The sequence below is a fragment of the Aspergillus versicolor genome (genome assembly GCF_001890125.1).
Source record: "Aspergillus versicolor CBS 583.65 unplaced genomic scaffold ASPVEscaffold_10, whole genome shotgun sequence".
NCBI classification, from domain to species: Eukaryota; Fungi; Ascomycota; class Eurotiomycetes; order Eurotiales; family Aspergillaceae; genus Aspergillus; species Aspergillus versicolor.
The window spans coordinates 985,450-1,001,297 of NW_024467533.1; the positions used below are offsets into that span (position 1 = coordinate 985,450).

The following is a 15,848-nucleotide window of genomic DNA, read 5'->3' on the forward strand; positions in this document are numbered from 1 at the left end:
TCAATTGCCAATTCTCGCATGCCGACAGGATCATGACCATCACTCGCTCGCAGACGGGGAGATCCCCCAAGTAAGTTGCCACTCTGTTATCAGGGGTACAATTCTCCTTGCGACAGCCACTCCCTCCGCTGCACCAGATGGCCCTTGGAAGCCGTCCTTCGAGGTCAATTGCTTATCTATCGTCTGCTTAGGAAAGTTGACCGTCCCGGTTACGTCGAGACGCCTGGTGGCCGTCGAGTCACCCGCAGCAGCGCTGCGCCGTCCGAGGAACCATCCGATTCAGCGACCGAGTCCAGGGGCCGCACAAGATCGACTACTCGACGACGTTCTACCCGCGTGAAAAGCGAAGACCTCTCCGAGGACGAAGACAACACTAAATCGAGCAATGGACGCGCCAATGGGCACTCCAATGGGCACTCCAATGGGTACTCTAATGGGCACTCCAATGGGCACTCCAAGGTCCAGAAGGAACGCATCGTTGATGGCTGGGTGGAAGGCAAGGACCCCAAGGTCGACTACAGCGGACATTACGAATTCGGTGGTTCCCCTGGTGTCCTCTCGATGATGATCGGATTCCCGCTCCTGATGTATTACATGTGGATTGGTGCGACTTACTACGATGGCAAGTTTCCTCGTCCCTCAGAGGGCCAGAACATGTCGGAATTTTTCGCACACCTCGGACATCTGGTGTACGAAGGCGCATTCCCGTCCCTCAAGGCGTGGACTATTTACTGGGTCTTCTTCATCTTCGAAGGTGCTTGCTATCTGCTTATTCCTGGAATTACTGTCATGGGCCGTCCTCTGCCTCACCTTGGAGGCAAGCAGCTTCCGTACTACTGCTCCGCACTTTGGTCGTTCTGGACTACGATTGCGATCGCCTGTACGCTCCACTTCACCGGACTTTTCAAGTTGTACACTATTATCGATGAGTTTGGTCCTCTGATGAGCGTGGCTATCCTGTCTGGATTCATCGTCGCCTTTATCGCCTACTTTTCGGCGTTGGCTCGTGGAGCGGAGCATCGCATGACTGGTTATCCTATCTATGACTTTTTCATGGGAGCAGAGCTCAACCCTCGGATGTTCGGTATTTTGGATTTCAAGATGTTCTTCGAAGTTCGCTTGCCTTGGTACATCCTTCTACTTGTCACCATGGGCACTGCCGCGAGACAGTACGAAGTCTATGGATATGTGTCTGGAGAAGTTGGATTTTTGTTGATGGCACATTTTCTCTATGCCAACGCCTGCTCCAAGGGCGAAGAATGCATTGTGTCCACATGGTAAGTTTGCGCACACACATGAAACCAGCAGTTCGTCTGGCTAACGTTTTCAGGGATATGTACTATGAAAAATGGGGCTTCATGCTGATCTTCTGGAACTTGGCTGGTGTCCCCTTGAGTTACTGCCACTGCACGATCTACCTTGCCAACCACGACCCCGCCACCTACCACTGGAACCGCTATTTCCTGGCCTTCCTCTATGTGGCTTATCTGTTCGTTTACTGGGTCTGGGATACCACGAACAGCCAGAAGAACCGATACCGCCAGCAGGAGCGCGGCACCACTGTGTTCCGCAAGGCCTTCCCTCAACTCCCTTGGCAAACCATCAAAGACCCCAAGACTATCACTGCCGCGGACGGCTCCAAGATCTTGGTTGACGGCTGGTGTAAGTGTCTTTTTCAACGACTCTCATGGACTGTACTAACTTTCACAGACGGCATGGCTCGCAAGATCCACTACACATGCGACCTCTACTTTGCCCTTAACTGGGGCATTATCACCGGTTTCAACAGCCCATTCCCTTGGTTCTACCCCGTCTTCTTTGCGTGCATGATCTCGCATCGTGCTCTTCGGGACATCCAACGCTGCCGCAACAAGTACGGCGAGGCTTGGACCGAGTATGAGAAACGGGTTCCATACCTCTTCATTCCTGTACGTATAAGCACTACCACTTACGCAAGCGCAAGCGTACGCTAACGCCCTATAGTACGTGTTCTAAACGCGTTCCTCCAACTCTGAGTCTAGTCCACTATATTATGGACTGTCCGTTCAACTCAGTCAATCAACTGCTTGACTCCTAGAATGTATCGTGACATTCTCGCTCGCGGTCTCTTTTGGGTTCGATGAACCTTTGATCTGGTTTACCATTCACTGTATCTATTTTGTTCACTTCTGCACCTGTTTTCTCACACTCTTGGTGCACTTTTCGCCCCTTTTTTTCCCTTTTCTTTTTTTTTTTTTACCGATACGAAGGGTACAAGCTTGCTTGTCAATTCCGGATGGCCACGACGCCAAAATTCTAATTACGATAATCTATATTTAAGACAGGCATGATCTAGAGCATCCCGATAATAAAAAATACCATACCATATCTATCACGTGATTATCTTATCAGTCACCCCGCACTGCAGCGTAGAAAGCTCAAGCTCCAAGCTACAAGCTCAACAGCCTAATATCAATTGGCATAAAAACAGTCACAATGTTGATTAAGGAATATCATCACGATGTGCCCACAACCGCAGACGGCAATGGCTCAATGCGTCGGTATACCCTGTCCTGCAAATTACCCCTAACTGACCACCAACAGGAATATATGTTTTCCACCCCACCATCCCAGGGTATCCCAATGCACGTTTCCCCGGTGTCGCCGTGTTCAGTGAAATTTACCAGGGTATGCATACATTGCATTGAATCCACTTTCTCAAATGAAAAGAAAGGAAAACAGTGCTAATTGGTGTCCCTTGCGCAAAAAGTAACCGGCCCCGTCGCCCGCTTCGCCCGCCAAATCGCTGGACAAGGATACATCGTCGTTGCACCATCGAGCTACCACGAGTTCACGGGACCCGAGGCACTCAGCTACAACGCCGAGGACACAGAAAAGGGAAATGAGTGGAAGATTTCAAAAGTATAGCCGCTCTTCCCTCGGACACTGGAATATTAGTGTTGGAAGTGATAGAGCTAATGCTAATGTACGGACTCTGATAGAAAATCTCCGCCTACGACGAAGACGCAACCCTATCTGTCTCGTATCTGCTTAGTCTCCCAACATGCACAGGCCGGATCGGGGCCACGGGGATGTGTCTGGGTGGACATCTCGCGTACCGCTGTGCGCTGGACAGCAGAGTCCAAGCAGCCGTGTGCTATTTCGCGACGGATATCCACAGCCATACGCTGGGGAAGGGCAAGAACGATGATTCGTTGAAGAGGGCGGGGGATATTAAGGGAGAGCTTGTCATGGTATGTACAAACTATGTTCGGTTCAAACGGTTTGATTTAGTTTAGGTAGTGGCTAATTGGCGATTTTGATTTGCGCCAGATATTTGGCAAAAACGACACGCATGTTCCTCCAGCAGGACGGGACTTGATCCGTTCTACGCTCCATGAGAAGGGCGTCTTGTTTAGTTTCTACGAGGTTGCCTGGGCTCAGCGTATGTTCTTTCCCCACTCTTCACCTATCTTACTTATTCACATTTCGTCCTCTATGCCATTTCAACAGCTACATATAACTAACCGCATATAGATGCGTTTATCCGCGACGAGCTTAGCAAAGGGCGTTACGACCCCGCTATTAGCAAGGTGTGTTTTGAGATGCTTCTAGAGGTATTTGGACGGACTCTTAAGATTGATCTGGGCGAGCATGATGGGAAGGAAGTGAAGGTTGAGGATGTCTGTTAGATACATAAGCCTCCTATGATATTTAACTAGCTTGAATGAACGCTGGGTGGATTACTAAAAGCAAGCTGGCTATCTTATTATAACTATCTAGCTTGAATAAACTGCCGATCATCGAGTTGACAAATTCTTAGACATAACTGGAGATTGGCCTTCCAACCGGTAATGCGTCATACCTACTGCCCAATCCACCGCGAGAAATATCGCTAGTGGCTTGCCTGACTGTCGAAATCTCGCCTCGCATTCTGAAACGAGATTGTCTAATTTTTCGTGCTTCATCCGTCTCTCGGCGGACATCACTGCCAGCCGATTAGTGCTTGCAGATCGGCATGAATGCGCAAGGCCGAGGCTTGCGAACGAGCAGGCACGGAACACTATTGAGGGGACATGATCGAGTAGACCGGGTGGACACTTTGTCGGCTGCTGGGAGAGGAGAAAAGCTCCAACCAACGCGCCTATAATCGCTGGGGTCTTGATGTTATTGATGAGGAAGTAGTTGATAATCATCTCATTTAATAGGACGTTCAGTGGAAGGGAGCCATTAGCAGAACATGGGCAAGAAAACCGGTCTCGGTGCCTTGTATCGCTCATTATTGCTCCGATGATGGGTGAGTTTGATATAGTCGACCAGAAAATTACTGTGAAGTTCCTGCTAAGTCGATGCCCATGCGATTCATCGGTTTCCCCCGGGTTCATTTCGGCTTGCTCCTCAAGTAAAGCCACTAAGGCTTTTCCAACCTCGCCAGCAACATTGTGCAGGGGTGTTCCTCGCGCCAATCCGAACACGCGATGCAACGAGGCCCGCTTATTTTGGAACCACGTACACATGTCGAGATAGTTGACGAAAGCACGCTCGGCAGTGTCGACCTTATACTGACCAACGTAGCCGGTCAATTTCGGTACGGTTAATACAGCAAGGGGCGAGTACTCTAGAGGGTCCACTTCGTCGACGTTCATGAAGCCACTATTGTACAGTATATCCGCCGCATCCTTGTTGCAGCCGACCAAAAAGTAGAGGGATGTGCCGCTGCTTGGGTAAATAACATCGGGAACAAATAGCCTGGCTGTCTCGTGATCGAATGCCTTGGCTGCGACTAGAGCTGCTGCCACCGAAGCTGCATGAGAATTTAAAATACGTTGCCGAGGTATTATTCCTAATCGCGATAGCGCTTCTCCCGGTAGGCGTATTCGAGCGAGCTCCAAAAGGTCCCGTCGTTGCTTGGAAAGGTGGAACGCGAGAGCATTGAATACAGCCCTGTTATAGTACACCACTGCTGCATCCTTGAAGATCGTCCGATCAATGGGATATTTCTCATGTATCAGAAGGCTTAGAATCCTCCCTCGATCGAAATTCATAATAGCTACGTGCAGTTCCGACATCAAGCTGGCAGCTCTATTTTTCGGAGGTTCAGCCGTACTGGATGTGGGTGCGTCGCCGTTGGTAGCGCCTTCTTGGTTTGTCATAGTTTGGAACAGCGTTTGGTAGACTTCAATATGGATATATAACGACTGAATAAGCGGCAATGAAATATGATAAGATAATAATGTGGAGTATATCGTTGTATCAGGTTAGGATTCTTCCTAGTATTGAAATGTTGAAGGCGAGGTCTCAGATATTTGATGCCTAGGCTGGAGGCTCATGGCTGTGACTTCCTTCAGCGCGACTTCCCAACGGAGTCGCATACTGACGGACTTTATGAACTTCGCCAGGTCTCAGCGTCATAGTGTGAGAAAGTGACAGCTTATCGGGGATCCAATCTGCCGAGGGCTTCTCACTAGTATCATTGTCGTTAGCTCGACCAAGTGGCTATTGGGTTGCCACAGCACTGTTGTGAGTTCGCGCTTCAGACGGCATGGGCATTATAACAGTTGTCAAGCCTTAGGAGACTGCTGCAATGGTGGCTTGGAACATGCTTGCTCGGAAATACCATGGTATCACATTCAAGATTAGTCCAATATTTATCATCTATAATTGTTGAAGAGACGCAGCTTCAATTGACCATGATGACGAAAGTTTTAGGTCAGAACGCCATCAGATATATCAACTACTTCCCTTTCAAGAGATGGGTCGAAGACGGTCTGTAAAGGACCAAAAGGATCCGGTGTCGGATCAAGATGTGGATTCCCGAAGACGAGTTCCAACTGAACATGCGGGAGGAGATACCCACACGCTTCAGCAGGGAACTCTAAGAGCTGCAAGACGAGCGGATCGCAACTGTCTTCTAGATACATGCAGATAGCAGTACATTCAGACCTGGCGCGGTTCTGCACCCACCACAAGTTGACTTTCTGCATGAGCACCAACCACCAGCTCAGAATTATCAACGCAGGCGGGTCTTTTGCGATCAAGCGTTCATAGTAAGGGGGTAGAAGGCGTCCCATGAATGTCGTTATCCGTGGGAAATTCTTCGCCGACGGCTCGAGCCTCATGATCGCCGATAACATTCGTAGCGGCCAAAGATATGGGTTGTTCTCTTCCGTTGAGGATTCAGTTATGCCACATAGGTCTGCAAGCTCGGGGTGTAGACCCACTCTTCCAGGGCGGGTATCTTCAAAGAGCTCATCTCTGGACTCCATGAACATATCGAACCACATACTTTTGCGTAGCCAGGACTTGGAACGGCCAAGTAAATGGCGTAAGCCGGACTGGAGAAATAGCCAGTTCAGTGATTCTGCAGGGTTCGGCGAGAACACGAACGATTTGCGCGGGTTATACTCCTCCATTGTGAAGGAGTTCACAGTCATTAGGAGACAGGCGGAGAACATCGCGTCCATGTTTTCAGGGCCGATGGGGCCTTGAAGCTCCGTGCTGTACTGTCTGATCGCGCGCTGCCAGTGATGCGCTTCAAGCACGCTGTATTTATCTAGACTTGTACTGCTCTTTGGGAGGACATTGCGGAGGTGCGCAACTGCAACAGCAATAATACTATGCATCAGATACGGCGACTTGTACCAAAAATGTTAGCCCAGGCTCTTTTTGCAATGTAGGTAGGGTGGTTCCAAATACCTGCAACGCCAACCGAATCATCTTCCCTCGCATAACCTCCCTCCCCGAATTACTGATAATTGTCGGCGTAATCGTATCCTGAAAATGGCGCAACGTATCCAAATTACTCAAGCACTCCTTGAACTTGACTTGCTTGAGCTCCAGTACTTTATCGACCTGCAGCGCAACTGCACGGATGGCGAGAGACTGCGCCGTGCTGTCAGGTGAAATTACGGGAACTCGATCGAGGAATTGTGCAATAAGAGCATCATTGTTGTCTCGCTTCTTTATTTTCCCGCAGCCTGCAGGGAGGATCGCTTCGTAAGTGCAGTCGAGGCCGAGTCGCTCGCATTTCTGGCAGCGGGGTCGCGTTTCATCGCACTACTCTTGTCAGTCACATCGCAGAAACGCCCTGGGGTCTAGATATGACCGCACCTTGACTCGTCGCTGCTTGCACTTTGCACAGCCCTCGCGCGACTTGCGATGAGCCCGACGGGCATGGTAGGCGCGTTGCTCGGGTCTAGATGGGAGTTTGACACGGAATGGAGTGTTTTGGCCTTCCATGCTGGATTATCCAGGCTTCAACCGGACGGGGGAATGGATGAAGAAGAAGAGACTCATCGTACGTCAGTCCCTGGGTCAGAGTACGAGCTGAGTTGTCATGGGCAGGCAGCTGAGAGAAGGAGGCTCGTAAAAGTGCCCGGCGGTCCCGCATTCAGCCTTCTCCAACTCGGGGATCGATCTACACTACAGTAACACAAGAGGCAAAAATATCATCAACTTCATTATCATTAGCCCACTGAATTAGCCCATCTTCGCATTCGAAAAGTCCATCTCTGTGAATTACACTCGTTAGTATCGTAGCCATTCAATCCAAATCTCAACTGCAAAGCAGCCAAAGCCAAAGGATACACATATACATACCCGGATGCTCCGCCTGGAACTTCTTCAGCAGATCCATCTTCCTCTGCTCGTCGCTGGTCGGACCTCCCTGCTCCTTCTGTCGCTGGTCATACATCATCTTCTCAACCATAGCCCTCGTCTCGCCATCCAAATCGCTCAGCGACGAATTCTCCGGCGTAATCTTGCTGACGTCGATCTTCGGCGCTGTTGTCACAACATGCGGCCACCATTCCATCTGATTCACCTTGTCCATATGGATCGCGATTTCCTTTCCAGCCTTGGTCGTCTCCAGCGTCCAGGATGATTCATCGAGCTTGATAGGGTGTGGGAAGGAGCCCTGTTTTCATATAAAACACACTCATTAGCTTCCAGTTCTGACAGCTTCCAATCCTGACGATAGTAAGATATCAAAAGCGACCACTATAGCCGCCAGGCAACTAAGTAGGTACGGCAGAGGCAGTATCGGCAGGTAGACAAAGTGATGAACAGACCTCAATAATAGCCTCCTGCCCTTTAACAGCAACCCGAATACTGTCCCGCTTAAGGGAAACATCCAAATCGCGTCCCTTGAGTGTTCCGGGTACCGGAATCGTCACGTCCACGTCACGAATCGTCTGTGTCCATTTGTAGGGGAGGGCGGCCTGTTCAGCTTCTTCGGCGGCCTTGCGTTGCTTCTCCTCGGCCTCGCGGGCGGCGAGCTCGGCGGGGGTGGGTTCTTTTTCTTGGTCGGACATTTTGGATATCGACCTTTTTCCGAGTGGTGCAGGATGAGGAGGATTGGAAAGAAGACACTGGGTGAAGGCCGGTTCAATATTTTGGAGGGGAAGATTGAGCTTGCGGCGAAGAGGCGGGGCAATAAACGGGTCTTCGTTGATCGGCCGAGCTCCAGCTTGGTTGTTCTGGGTGCTTCCATAGCTCATAGTGCGTACATTGTTTTCGTGGCTTCATGCTATATTTGCGCCTTTTTATTAGATGTTTAAGGACTTTAAATCAAAACTAGAGGCTGAAATGAATAGTATGGTAAAATATATTGACTAGATCATAATGTCTGAGCTAGAACGGCCCAAACAGTATCTAGGAGGTAGCTAACTAGTTCACGAGCTACTCGAGACAATGTAAAAGATCACAATGGGGATGAGGAAATAGTGCGCCGTTAGATGCTCCGCGAAGCCGCGACAGGAAGAATCACAATCAAGATCGAAAAATGAAATCAGACCATATCACTCCCAGCCAAGTATCCCATTCCGCACCGATGTGCTCCCTGTGCATTGAAAAAAGACGAGGATGAGTAAAAGAGGACAGAAGCTTTGCCAGCCAACCGACGCCATGGTATCTTGAAGAGCAGGCCATTCTACTACGCTTGATGAAGAAGCAGATGCGAGATATACATGCAACATTACTCGTCGACGTCTAGCAGAGTCTGGATGACCAGGAGTGACAAGCTCTCCTGCATGTCGGCATTTTGTTGTGACGGGGGCAATTGAGCTTCAGAAACATCTTCAATCTCCTCGATCTCTCCGTCATCAGCATCGACATCCGGGTTAAGAATGCCCATGGAGCTTGAAGGATCAACAAAGTCGAAGAACTGGCCTGCATATTCTGCGACCTCATTGGCGACTTTTGTCTCCAGGATCCGCTCCAACTTTCGCAAGTCGCGCTGAAGTTTCTGCTCGTGGAGGGCCTTTTCTTCTTCTGCACGGCGACACGTGCCATCTCGGTCACGGAGTACGGCACAATTCGGACACATGTAGTTGGTTTCGCAGTAGGAGCATTTACATGGTGGATGCGCGGTGACGCAGTCTTGGCAAACATAAACCGAGCAGCTGGTGCATTCGCGGAGGACACTGCTACAGCGCTGGCGTTGGTCACCGAGGAGACGTAACTGTGGACAGAAGAAGGACTGGCAGCCTTGCCATTTTGCAGCCTGTTGTTCTACGGGCGAGTCTGAGTAGAAAGACGGGGATGATGATCTGGATCGGTTGGAATTCGAAGCGGACATGCTGCGCGAGCGGCGGTGGGAAGACTGAGATGGACCGGCACTGGAACCTTCAAGTGGTTGAGGGTTGACGTCGGGCTGGTCTTCAGTAAAACTGCTCGTGGGAGAATCGATCAGCCGCTGGGTTCTATATGGAAGATCAAAGCCGGCGGCTGCAGGATTCGAAAAAGGTGTTGAAGATGACTCGGCGACTGGAGGTGCTGCTGAGGAATTCGTTGCTACTGCTGGTTCGGTTCGATTTTGAATTGCCAGCTTTTCCAAGGTGAGATCTCGATATCCACAGATTCTTAAGCGGAGACCACGCAGATCATGTTCGATGCATAACGGCTTGGAGCAGCTCTTACAATGTACCTTCCACTGCGGGGTATCATAACATTCCTTGCAAAGGTTTCTCGGGCAAGACGAAGTCGGTCGATCGGGGGGGCCCAGCAGCCATTTCATCATAGCGATGTGCCCAGCTTCAAGTGTATAGTCCGGTTTGCGAGGATCTCCATAGGCGTATTTGGGAAACGACTTGCTCCATTCCTGTGCTGAATATTCCAAGTCTTCCCAGCCCTGGCCACGGGGTAAGGGAGCCGCGCGAACTTGGTCAACATCTCGATTTGGTGTACCGATGCTAATACCGCCACCTCCAGAAAATATTGGCTCAGTGCAGCACCAGTGGAATTTCAATGCGGGATAAGTCACAGGGACGTTGGGCTGTACGGTTGTGTCGTTTTGCGTATTCTCAACAGGATCATACATCAAACAAGGCGAGGTAGTGGAGCCTGGAGCCCACCAGAAAGGGCCATCCGATGTCCCCGTCGTAGGTGATTTAGGTGGTTGCGAATGAAGGTACGGCCGTTCGTATGCGCAGCTGGCACAGAGCGTCCTCCGACACCCAACGCAATGCATCAAGATGCTACACTGCTCGCACCGCTCATTGATCTCCTCGCAGCAATTGTCACAGCGAATGTTCTCGACAAACCGTCGATGGCTTCGGCGCAGGTGTGTCGACATCATCTTCCCTTCGCTCACATCCCGTTTCTCTCCGGTACCAAGGGCTTCACCAAAGCATCCAGTCTCATCGTGCTCCCACAATTTGCCATCCTTTTGTAATGGTCGATTAACTGGTGCATCAACCGGGCCGATCCAATTCTTCGACCGCCAGAGCCGATCAAATACCACCCACACTTCAGGTGAGCCTTGTGGAGCCCGCATAGAGACGTAGCCTCTCCTCCTGAAACATCTACCAGCCGGGGTAGAGCACCAAGCCGTGTCCGTCCAGATCCCAAGTTTATGGCAGAGATTTACCAGCTCGTGAGTAGGTTCAGAGTCCGAGTCCTTTCGGGAGAGAGACGAAGAGAGATAAGGTCGTCGTCGATGATGGCGGCATCGATAAGTGTAGAGACTTTTCAGAGCAAGGTGCTTCGTAGCCGGCGAACTGCCAATGTTATCCTCCATGCTGACATCGTATTGCAGCCCGAACATCATCAAGTACGGAATAATATGGTATTTCAGCGAGACATTCTTGCATCCACGAACAGAAAGGTGTTCCAGCGTTTCCCGCCGCGAATGTAAAACAGTAGAGATAAGGATCTGCCCAGAGACCGCCGTGTTATCCAGCTCCAGGCTCTTCAAACACGGGCTAAACGGCACCACCACGTTCATCAACAGCTGGTCGAGAGCATACGGGCGAGACTGTCGCGGTATTCTGGGATCCGACGAGCCAGGCATCACAATACGTAGCGGCGACGGTGTACCGGAAGGATAGAGCAAGCGAAACGATAGGTATTTCCATGCTGTTGGATAAGAGCGGAGAAAAGATCGTAGGTATCGGGAGGCATGGGAGAGTCTGAGGATGGTCGCGGTCGGCATCTGGAGTAGCAGGGATTCAAGGATCGGTGTATGCGTTGTGATGACTCGCTCGAAAGTAGATAAAGGACGTTGCGATGAAGCAAGCGATGACTGCTCTAAGGCAGTATCTACCATATCCCACAGGCTGTGGTCGTCTTCCCCAGCATCCTCCACAGTCTCCTCGATCTCCGGGTTCTCCGCACCAGGCGGTAACGAGTCCTGCATGAGGGGCATGGCAGCACTTCTCGTATGCTTCTTTCTATTCTTTTTTTACTTTTTGTCGTATTTTTTTCCTTTCTCTCTCCTTCCGTCTCAAGCAAAAGCTTAGGCTGACGCGAAATCGCGAACACAGCGGAGGCTGCGGGCGGCACGGCGCATCATAAGGGTACAGCCAAGAGAGGGAGAGGAAGAGAGGTTCAGCCAGGATGAGCCTGAGAGGGGGAAGCCATCAAAGGGAGTGGCACGATGAAAAAGCCAACTCTAGCCTGTGAGTGATGCAACCGCTGAGGGGGTTCGTTGGACAACTCAGAAAAGCAGTGAATGAGGACCTAGCAAAATCCCGGACGTTGCCCTGTGCCCATCATGTGATAGGTCGCCCCGACTCACTTTAGGCTTCTTTTCACCAGGTCGGCTCCCGCTGGTTCGCCAGTTTCTCAGTCTTGGAGTGAAGAATTGGTGTTTGTTTATAGTTTAGGAATTCGCTTGTCTTGTGTCTCAAACTGAGTTCATTGCTGGGAATGAGTGCGCTTCATTACGCAAAAAATCAGGCATTCCGCCTCGGATCCCTCCCCAAGGCATCCAGATCTGAGGTGAATCGGGACCAAGCCCCAAAGAGTCAAATTATTTCCAGCCCAACGGTTCCTGTAGATCTCAAAGGGGACCGAATAGTTCAATGCCTGTCTACGGATTCTCCTACTGTATATCCCCTTGCAATGCCCTTGCGCCCTTCCACAACCAGTGTGCTGTCGTCCTCCCCCTCGCCGTCATATTGAACACTGTTCGCTGCGCTATTGAAATCGCTTCCCAGACCGGTCCATGTCCTTTGTGACCGCAAGAATTCCGCCCCTGGCGAGAAAGACCCGCCGATCATGGCCAAATCACCCTTAGCCCGTCTTGCGAGCGCTCGCGCTGCGGACGGGCCATTTGCCGCAGAGATTGCTGCATTTGCAGCTTTGGATCCTCCCTGCGCAGATACGCTGGGTGCAGATTCCTGCATCGGACGCGTGTGGGATACATACCGACCGGTACGGAGGTCAAACTCTGGTGGTGCAGACTCGGGTTCGGACATATCGTCCTCATCTTGATCTCGGTTTTGGTCTTGGTCCTCGTCGTTCTGGTTATCGTTACCGGTCGCGGTTGCGGTTGAGTCCTTTGCCTCCTCTCCACTATTAGACAAGCCTGCAGGTGGCTGGTCAAGGATGCTCTGGAAATCACTCTGCCAGGCTCCTGTCCAGACCCGCTCATCGTCTCCTTTGAGAGCAACCTCCAACTCGAAAGGCGTAATGACCGGCTTCCAGAAGTCCTTACTATCAACCAGGGAGCTCTCCCAACACCCAATGACGACCCAGCCGCCAATTTCGCTGAAGTTAGCTACTTTGGCTGCGTTCAACTTGCCCACAACGAACATATAACTCTTTTTGCCTGCTGCAGCGATCTTCTGCTTTACGTGATCCACGATATGAAGGTAGTTCTTTACACTGAGCGTGTTGACCAGGATGCCGAAAATAGGCACCGTACTCAGCCGGGTTAAGATCGCGTAGCGACGGCGGAGGATTGCGGAAGTCGACGCCGGTAGAGGCTTGACGTCGCTGCCTGCCGGGGAATCAGTAGGATAGATGTGGATGGCTGCCACTCGAGACGCCAGCGTCATAAGCAGAGCAGTTGGTGGCTCGGAGATATGGAAGAGTTGCCAATCTATCAGCGACTCGGGGGCTTCCTTGACCGAATCCGGAACGGTGCGATTAGGAATAACAGACGACGGATCATGGAGCAATGCAGTAGCAAACAGATTGCTGTATCCCTCCTGGGCCAGTCTGGAGTATACTTCTGGAACATGGTCTGAGTAGGTCACATCTGCGGCGAGAATCACCTTCGCGGTGGGGTCCGGGTATGTCGCCTTGAACGCCTTTACAAGCGGATCGAGATGCAATTCCTTGTGGGTGAAGACATAAATCACCGGAAGCCTAGCAGTTGGCGATAGACATGACCGGCCGTAATGCACGACAACATCCGCATCGACATGCTCCGCGGCAACCTCATCCACACAACACGTCCCATAAGATGTATCAGCCAAGATGTAGAGCTTTGGCGGCTGCTCAGCTGCATCCTGAACATCAAGTCGCGATACGGAATCCGCCAGACCATTTGTTGTAGAGCTCTCGCCCTCCGCCTCGTCTTTCTTGCCATCCACAATATCCCGAGTCTCCAATCCCCGACTCAACAACTGAAATACCCGTGGTGCATCAGGAAGCATATCATCCGGAAACTGGAGTGCAATCCGCTTATACCGCGCCTGGCGTATTTCCTTCAACGTGCGCTCGATGTCATAAGTGATGGCGAGTTCCTCCTCCGACAGGGAGCGGCTTGCCTCGGGCACGACGGAGTCCGTTGCTTCGAGGATTCGATCATCGGGGGTAGATAGGACGGGCGCAGCCTCCAATTCCGAAGTCATTTTGTTCTAAAACCACGAAATGGGGTGTAATTGTATCGTGTTGGGCGTTAGGAGGGGTTGTTCTAATGTGGGATGAATTTTTTTTTTTTGCTGCCAGACTCCGATCTCCCCACCTTCACCCCGCCATCGCATCTGTAGGCCAATTACTGAGGGGCTAATTCGAAGCGTCAACATGTATTAACGCCTGTCGAATGGATTTAATATACGTAAATGGTCAATATTTTGGATGTTCGTATCAGCTTATATACAAAATGCCACCGCATTACAGATCAGCCTTCGCCGGCTCCCCAGCCCACACTCTCCGAATCAACTCCCGGATCGGAGCACGCTGAATCTCCCTAGGATTCCAATACGGGTTGCCGACAGCAATATCAGCCGCCTTGTCAATATCTTCCTCCTTCATACCGAAGTCCTTGACGCCGCGCTTAACCTTTAGCTTCGTGAGCAGGACGTTAAGCCCGTGGATCGCATCGCCGTTGCTCTCGGGCAGCACTTCGGCCAGCTTCTTCATCGCCTCAGGAATGTTAGGCGCGTTGTATGAAATCGCGTGCGGCAAGACAGCTGTGTGGGTCTCCGCATGGGGGAGGTTGAAGCTGCCGCCGAGGGTGTGACAGAGCTTATGGTGGATTGACATGCCCACGCTTCCCAGGCAGGTTCCACAGAGCCATGCGCCGTAGAGAGCTAGCGAACGGGCTGATTGTGACGATGGGTTCTCGACGATCTCTGGCAGAGCAGAGGCCAGCGCGCGGGTGCCCTCTAGAGCCATCAGGTTGATGACGGGGTTGGTGTTGCGGGCATATAAAGCCTCAACTAGATCCATGATATTAGCATCTTTGTGGAAATATTGGTAGGGGATCCAGGAAAGCTAACCGGCATGAGCAATTGCATTGACACCACTTGTCGCGCTCATCCCAGTCGGTAGTGTCATGGTAAGGTCAACATCGTAGATAACGGTCCCAGGGAGGATCTTGGGATCGGAGCGAGTCTTCTTCAAACCATCGGCCGTTTCACCAAGAATCGGAGTCATTTCACTTCCAGCATATGTAGTCGGCACACAGATGTGGTAGATGCCAGTGCGGATACTGATCGCCTTGCCCAGGCCGATGGTGCTCCCACCACCGATAGAAACAACCACATCAGCATTCTGCGCCTTTGCATACTCCACAGCCTTGTCCGTAATGTTGGTTGGTGTGTGCATGGTCGCTTCCGTGAAGACACCAGCGACCTGGCCCTTCAGGACCTCCTTGATGCGCTCGGCATGGCTGACCTGCTGCGGAGTGGAGAGCACCAGAGGAGCCTTCTTTTCCAGACGGGCGATCTCATCGGGGAGCTTCTGTAGAGTGCCACTGCCGAAGATGACACGGCCAGGGTTTGCGTTGTATTCGAATGCGTCCATTGTGTTTTACTGAGTGTGTATTGGGAATTGGGAGAGCAGGAACAGGACGGAAATTGGGGGAAACCCGCTGGTTGATATAGGAAGCTTGATCATCATGAATAATCGGCCATTTCTCCCCACACCCCACCAGCAACGCTTGGGACGTCACGAAGCTAAACTCGAGGCTTCGGCAAATCCTTTGCTGCGTGGGTCTCGGGGAGTCGCGGGGCAGCTCTGTCGGATAAGAGTTATCCGTTTCTGAGGCTGGGTCATGGGAGTGTACCAGGTACTGTATACCGGTCATGGAATTACAGAAGCTGAGGCGACTGCAATTGGAATTGTTTTTGCCTGGCGATGTTACGCTGCCTGGGCTGGTTGGTATACTGTACTACTTGTTCAGCAAACTGCGCGTC

General features: G+C 51.3%; 6 protein-coding genes across 6 annotated transcripts; 1 reads left to right on the top strand and 5 right to left on the bottom strand.

Moving 5' to 3' along the window:
• Nucleotides 1–32: 32 nt before the first annotated feature.
• erg4 (c-24(28) sterol reductase) lies at nucleotides 33–3,671 on the top strand (the record flags this gene model as incomplete). The annotated part of the gene is made up of 9 exons (XM_040815146.1): nucleotides 33–70; nucleotides 192–1,277; nucleotides 1,331–1,662; nucleotides 1,711–1,932; nucleotides 2,584–2,667; nucleotides 2,750–2,901; nucleotides 2,982–3,233; nucleotides 3,313–3,424; nucleotides 3,517–3,671. The coding sequence occupies 9 exons, from the start codon at nucleotides 33–35 to the stop codon at nucleotides 3,669–3,671; spliced, it is 2,433 nt and encodes an 810-aa protein (XP_040672084.1).
• A 108-nt stretch (nucleotides 3,672–3,779) lies between these two features.
• Nucleotides 3,780–5,132, bottom strand: ASPVEDRAFT_87631 (uncharacterized protein; the record flags this gene model as incomplete). Its single annotated transcript, XM_040818110.1, has 1 exon — nucleotides 3,780–5,132. One exon carries the CDS (start codon nucleotides 5,130–5,132, stop codon nucleotides 3,780–3,782), a length of 1,353 nt encoding a protein of 450 aa, XP_040672085.1.
• A 160-nt stretch (nucleotides 5,133–5,292) lies between these two features.
• On the bottom strand, nucleotides 5,293–7,441 carry ASPVEDRAFT_65080 (Zn(II)2Cys6 transcription factor; the record flags this gene model as incomplete). The annotated part of the gene is made up of 4 exons (XM_040815766.1): nucleotides 7,090–7,441; nucleotides 6,676–7,035; nucleotides 5,802–6,614; nucleotides 5,293–5,475 (listed from the first exon to the last, which is right to left on the bottom strand). Exons 1-4 carry the CDS (start codon nucleotides 7,216–7,218, stop codon nucleotides 5,293–5,295), a joined length of 1,485 nt encoding a protein of 494 aa, XP_040672086.1. The 5' UTR covers nucleotides 7,219–7,441.
• Nucleotides 7,442–7,458: 17 nt separating this feature from the next.
• On the bottom strand, nucleotides 7,459–8,291 carry ASPVEDRAFT_139320 (NudC domain-containing protein; the record flags this gene model as incomplete). Its single annotated transcript, XM_040807568.1, has 3 exons — nucleotides 7,459–7,490; nucleotides 7,579–7,894; nucleotides 8,049–8,291. The coding sequence occupies 3 exons, from the start codon at nucleotides 8,289–8,291 to the stop codon at nucleotides 7,459–7,461; spliced, it is 591 nt and encodes a 196-aa protein (XP_040672087.1).
• Nucleotides 8,292–8,953: 662 nt separating this feature from the next.
• Nucleotides 8,954–11,623, bottom strand: ASPVEDRAFT_87634 (uncharacterized protein; the record flags this gene model as incomplete). The annotated part of the gene is made up of 1 exon (XM_040818112.1): nucleotides 8,954–11,623. One exon carries the CDS (start codon nucleotides 11,621–11,623, stop codon nucleotides 8,954–8,956), a length of 2,670 nt encoding a protein of 889 aa, XP_040672088.1.
• A 655-nt stretch (nucleotides 11,624–12,278) lies between these two features.
• Nucleotides 12,279–15,456, bottom strand: ASPVEDRAFT_55991 (uncharacterized protein; the record flags this gene model as incomplete). Its single annotated transcript, XM_040815147.1, has 3 exons — nucleotides 12,279–14,066; nucleotides 14,359–14,870; nucleotides 14,931–15,456. 3 exons carry the CDS (start codon nucleotides 15,454–15,456, stop codon nucleotides 12,279–12,281), a joined length of 2,826 nt encoding a protein of 941 aa, XP_040672089.1.
• Nucleotides 15,457–15,848: the final 392 nt, after the last annotated feature.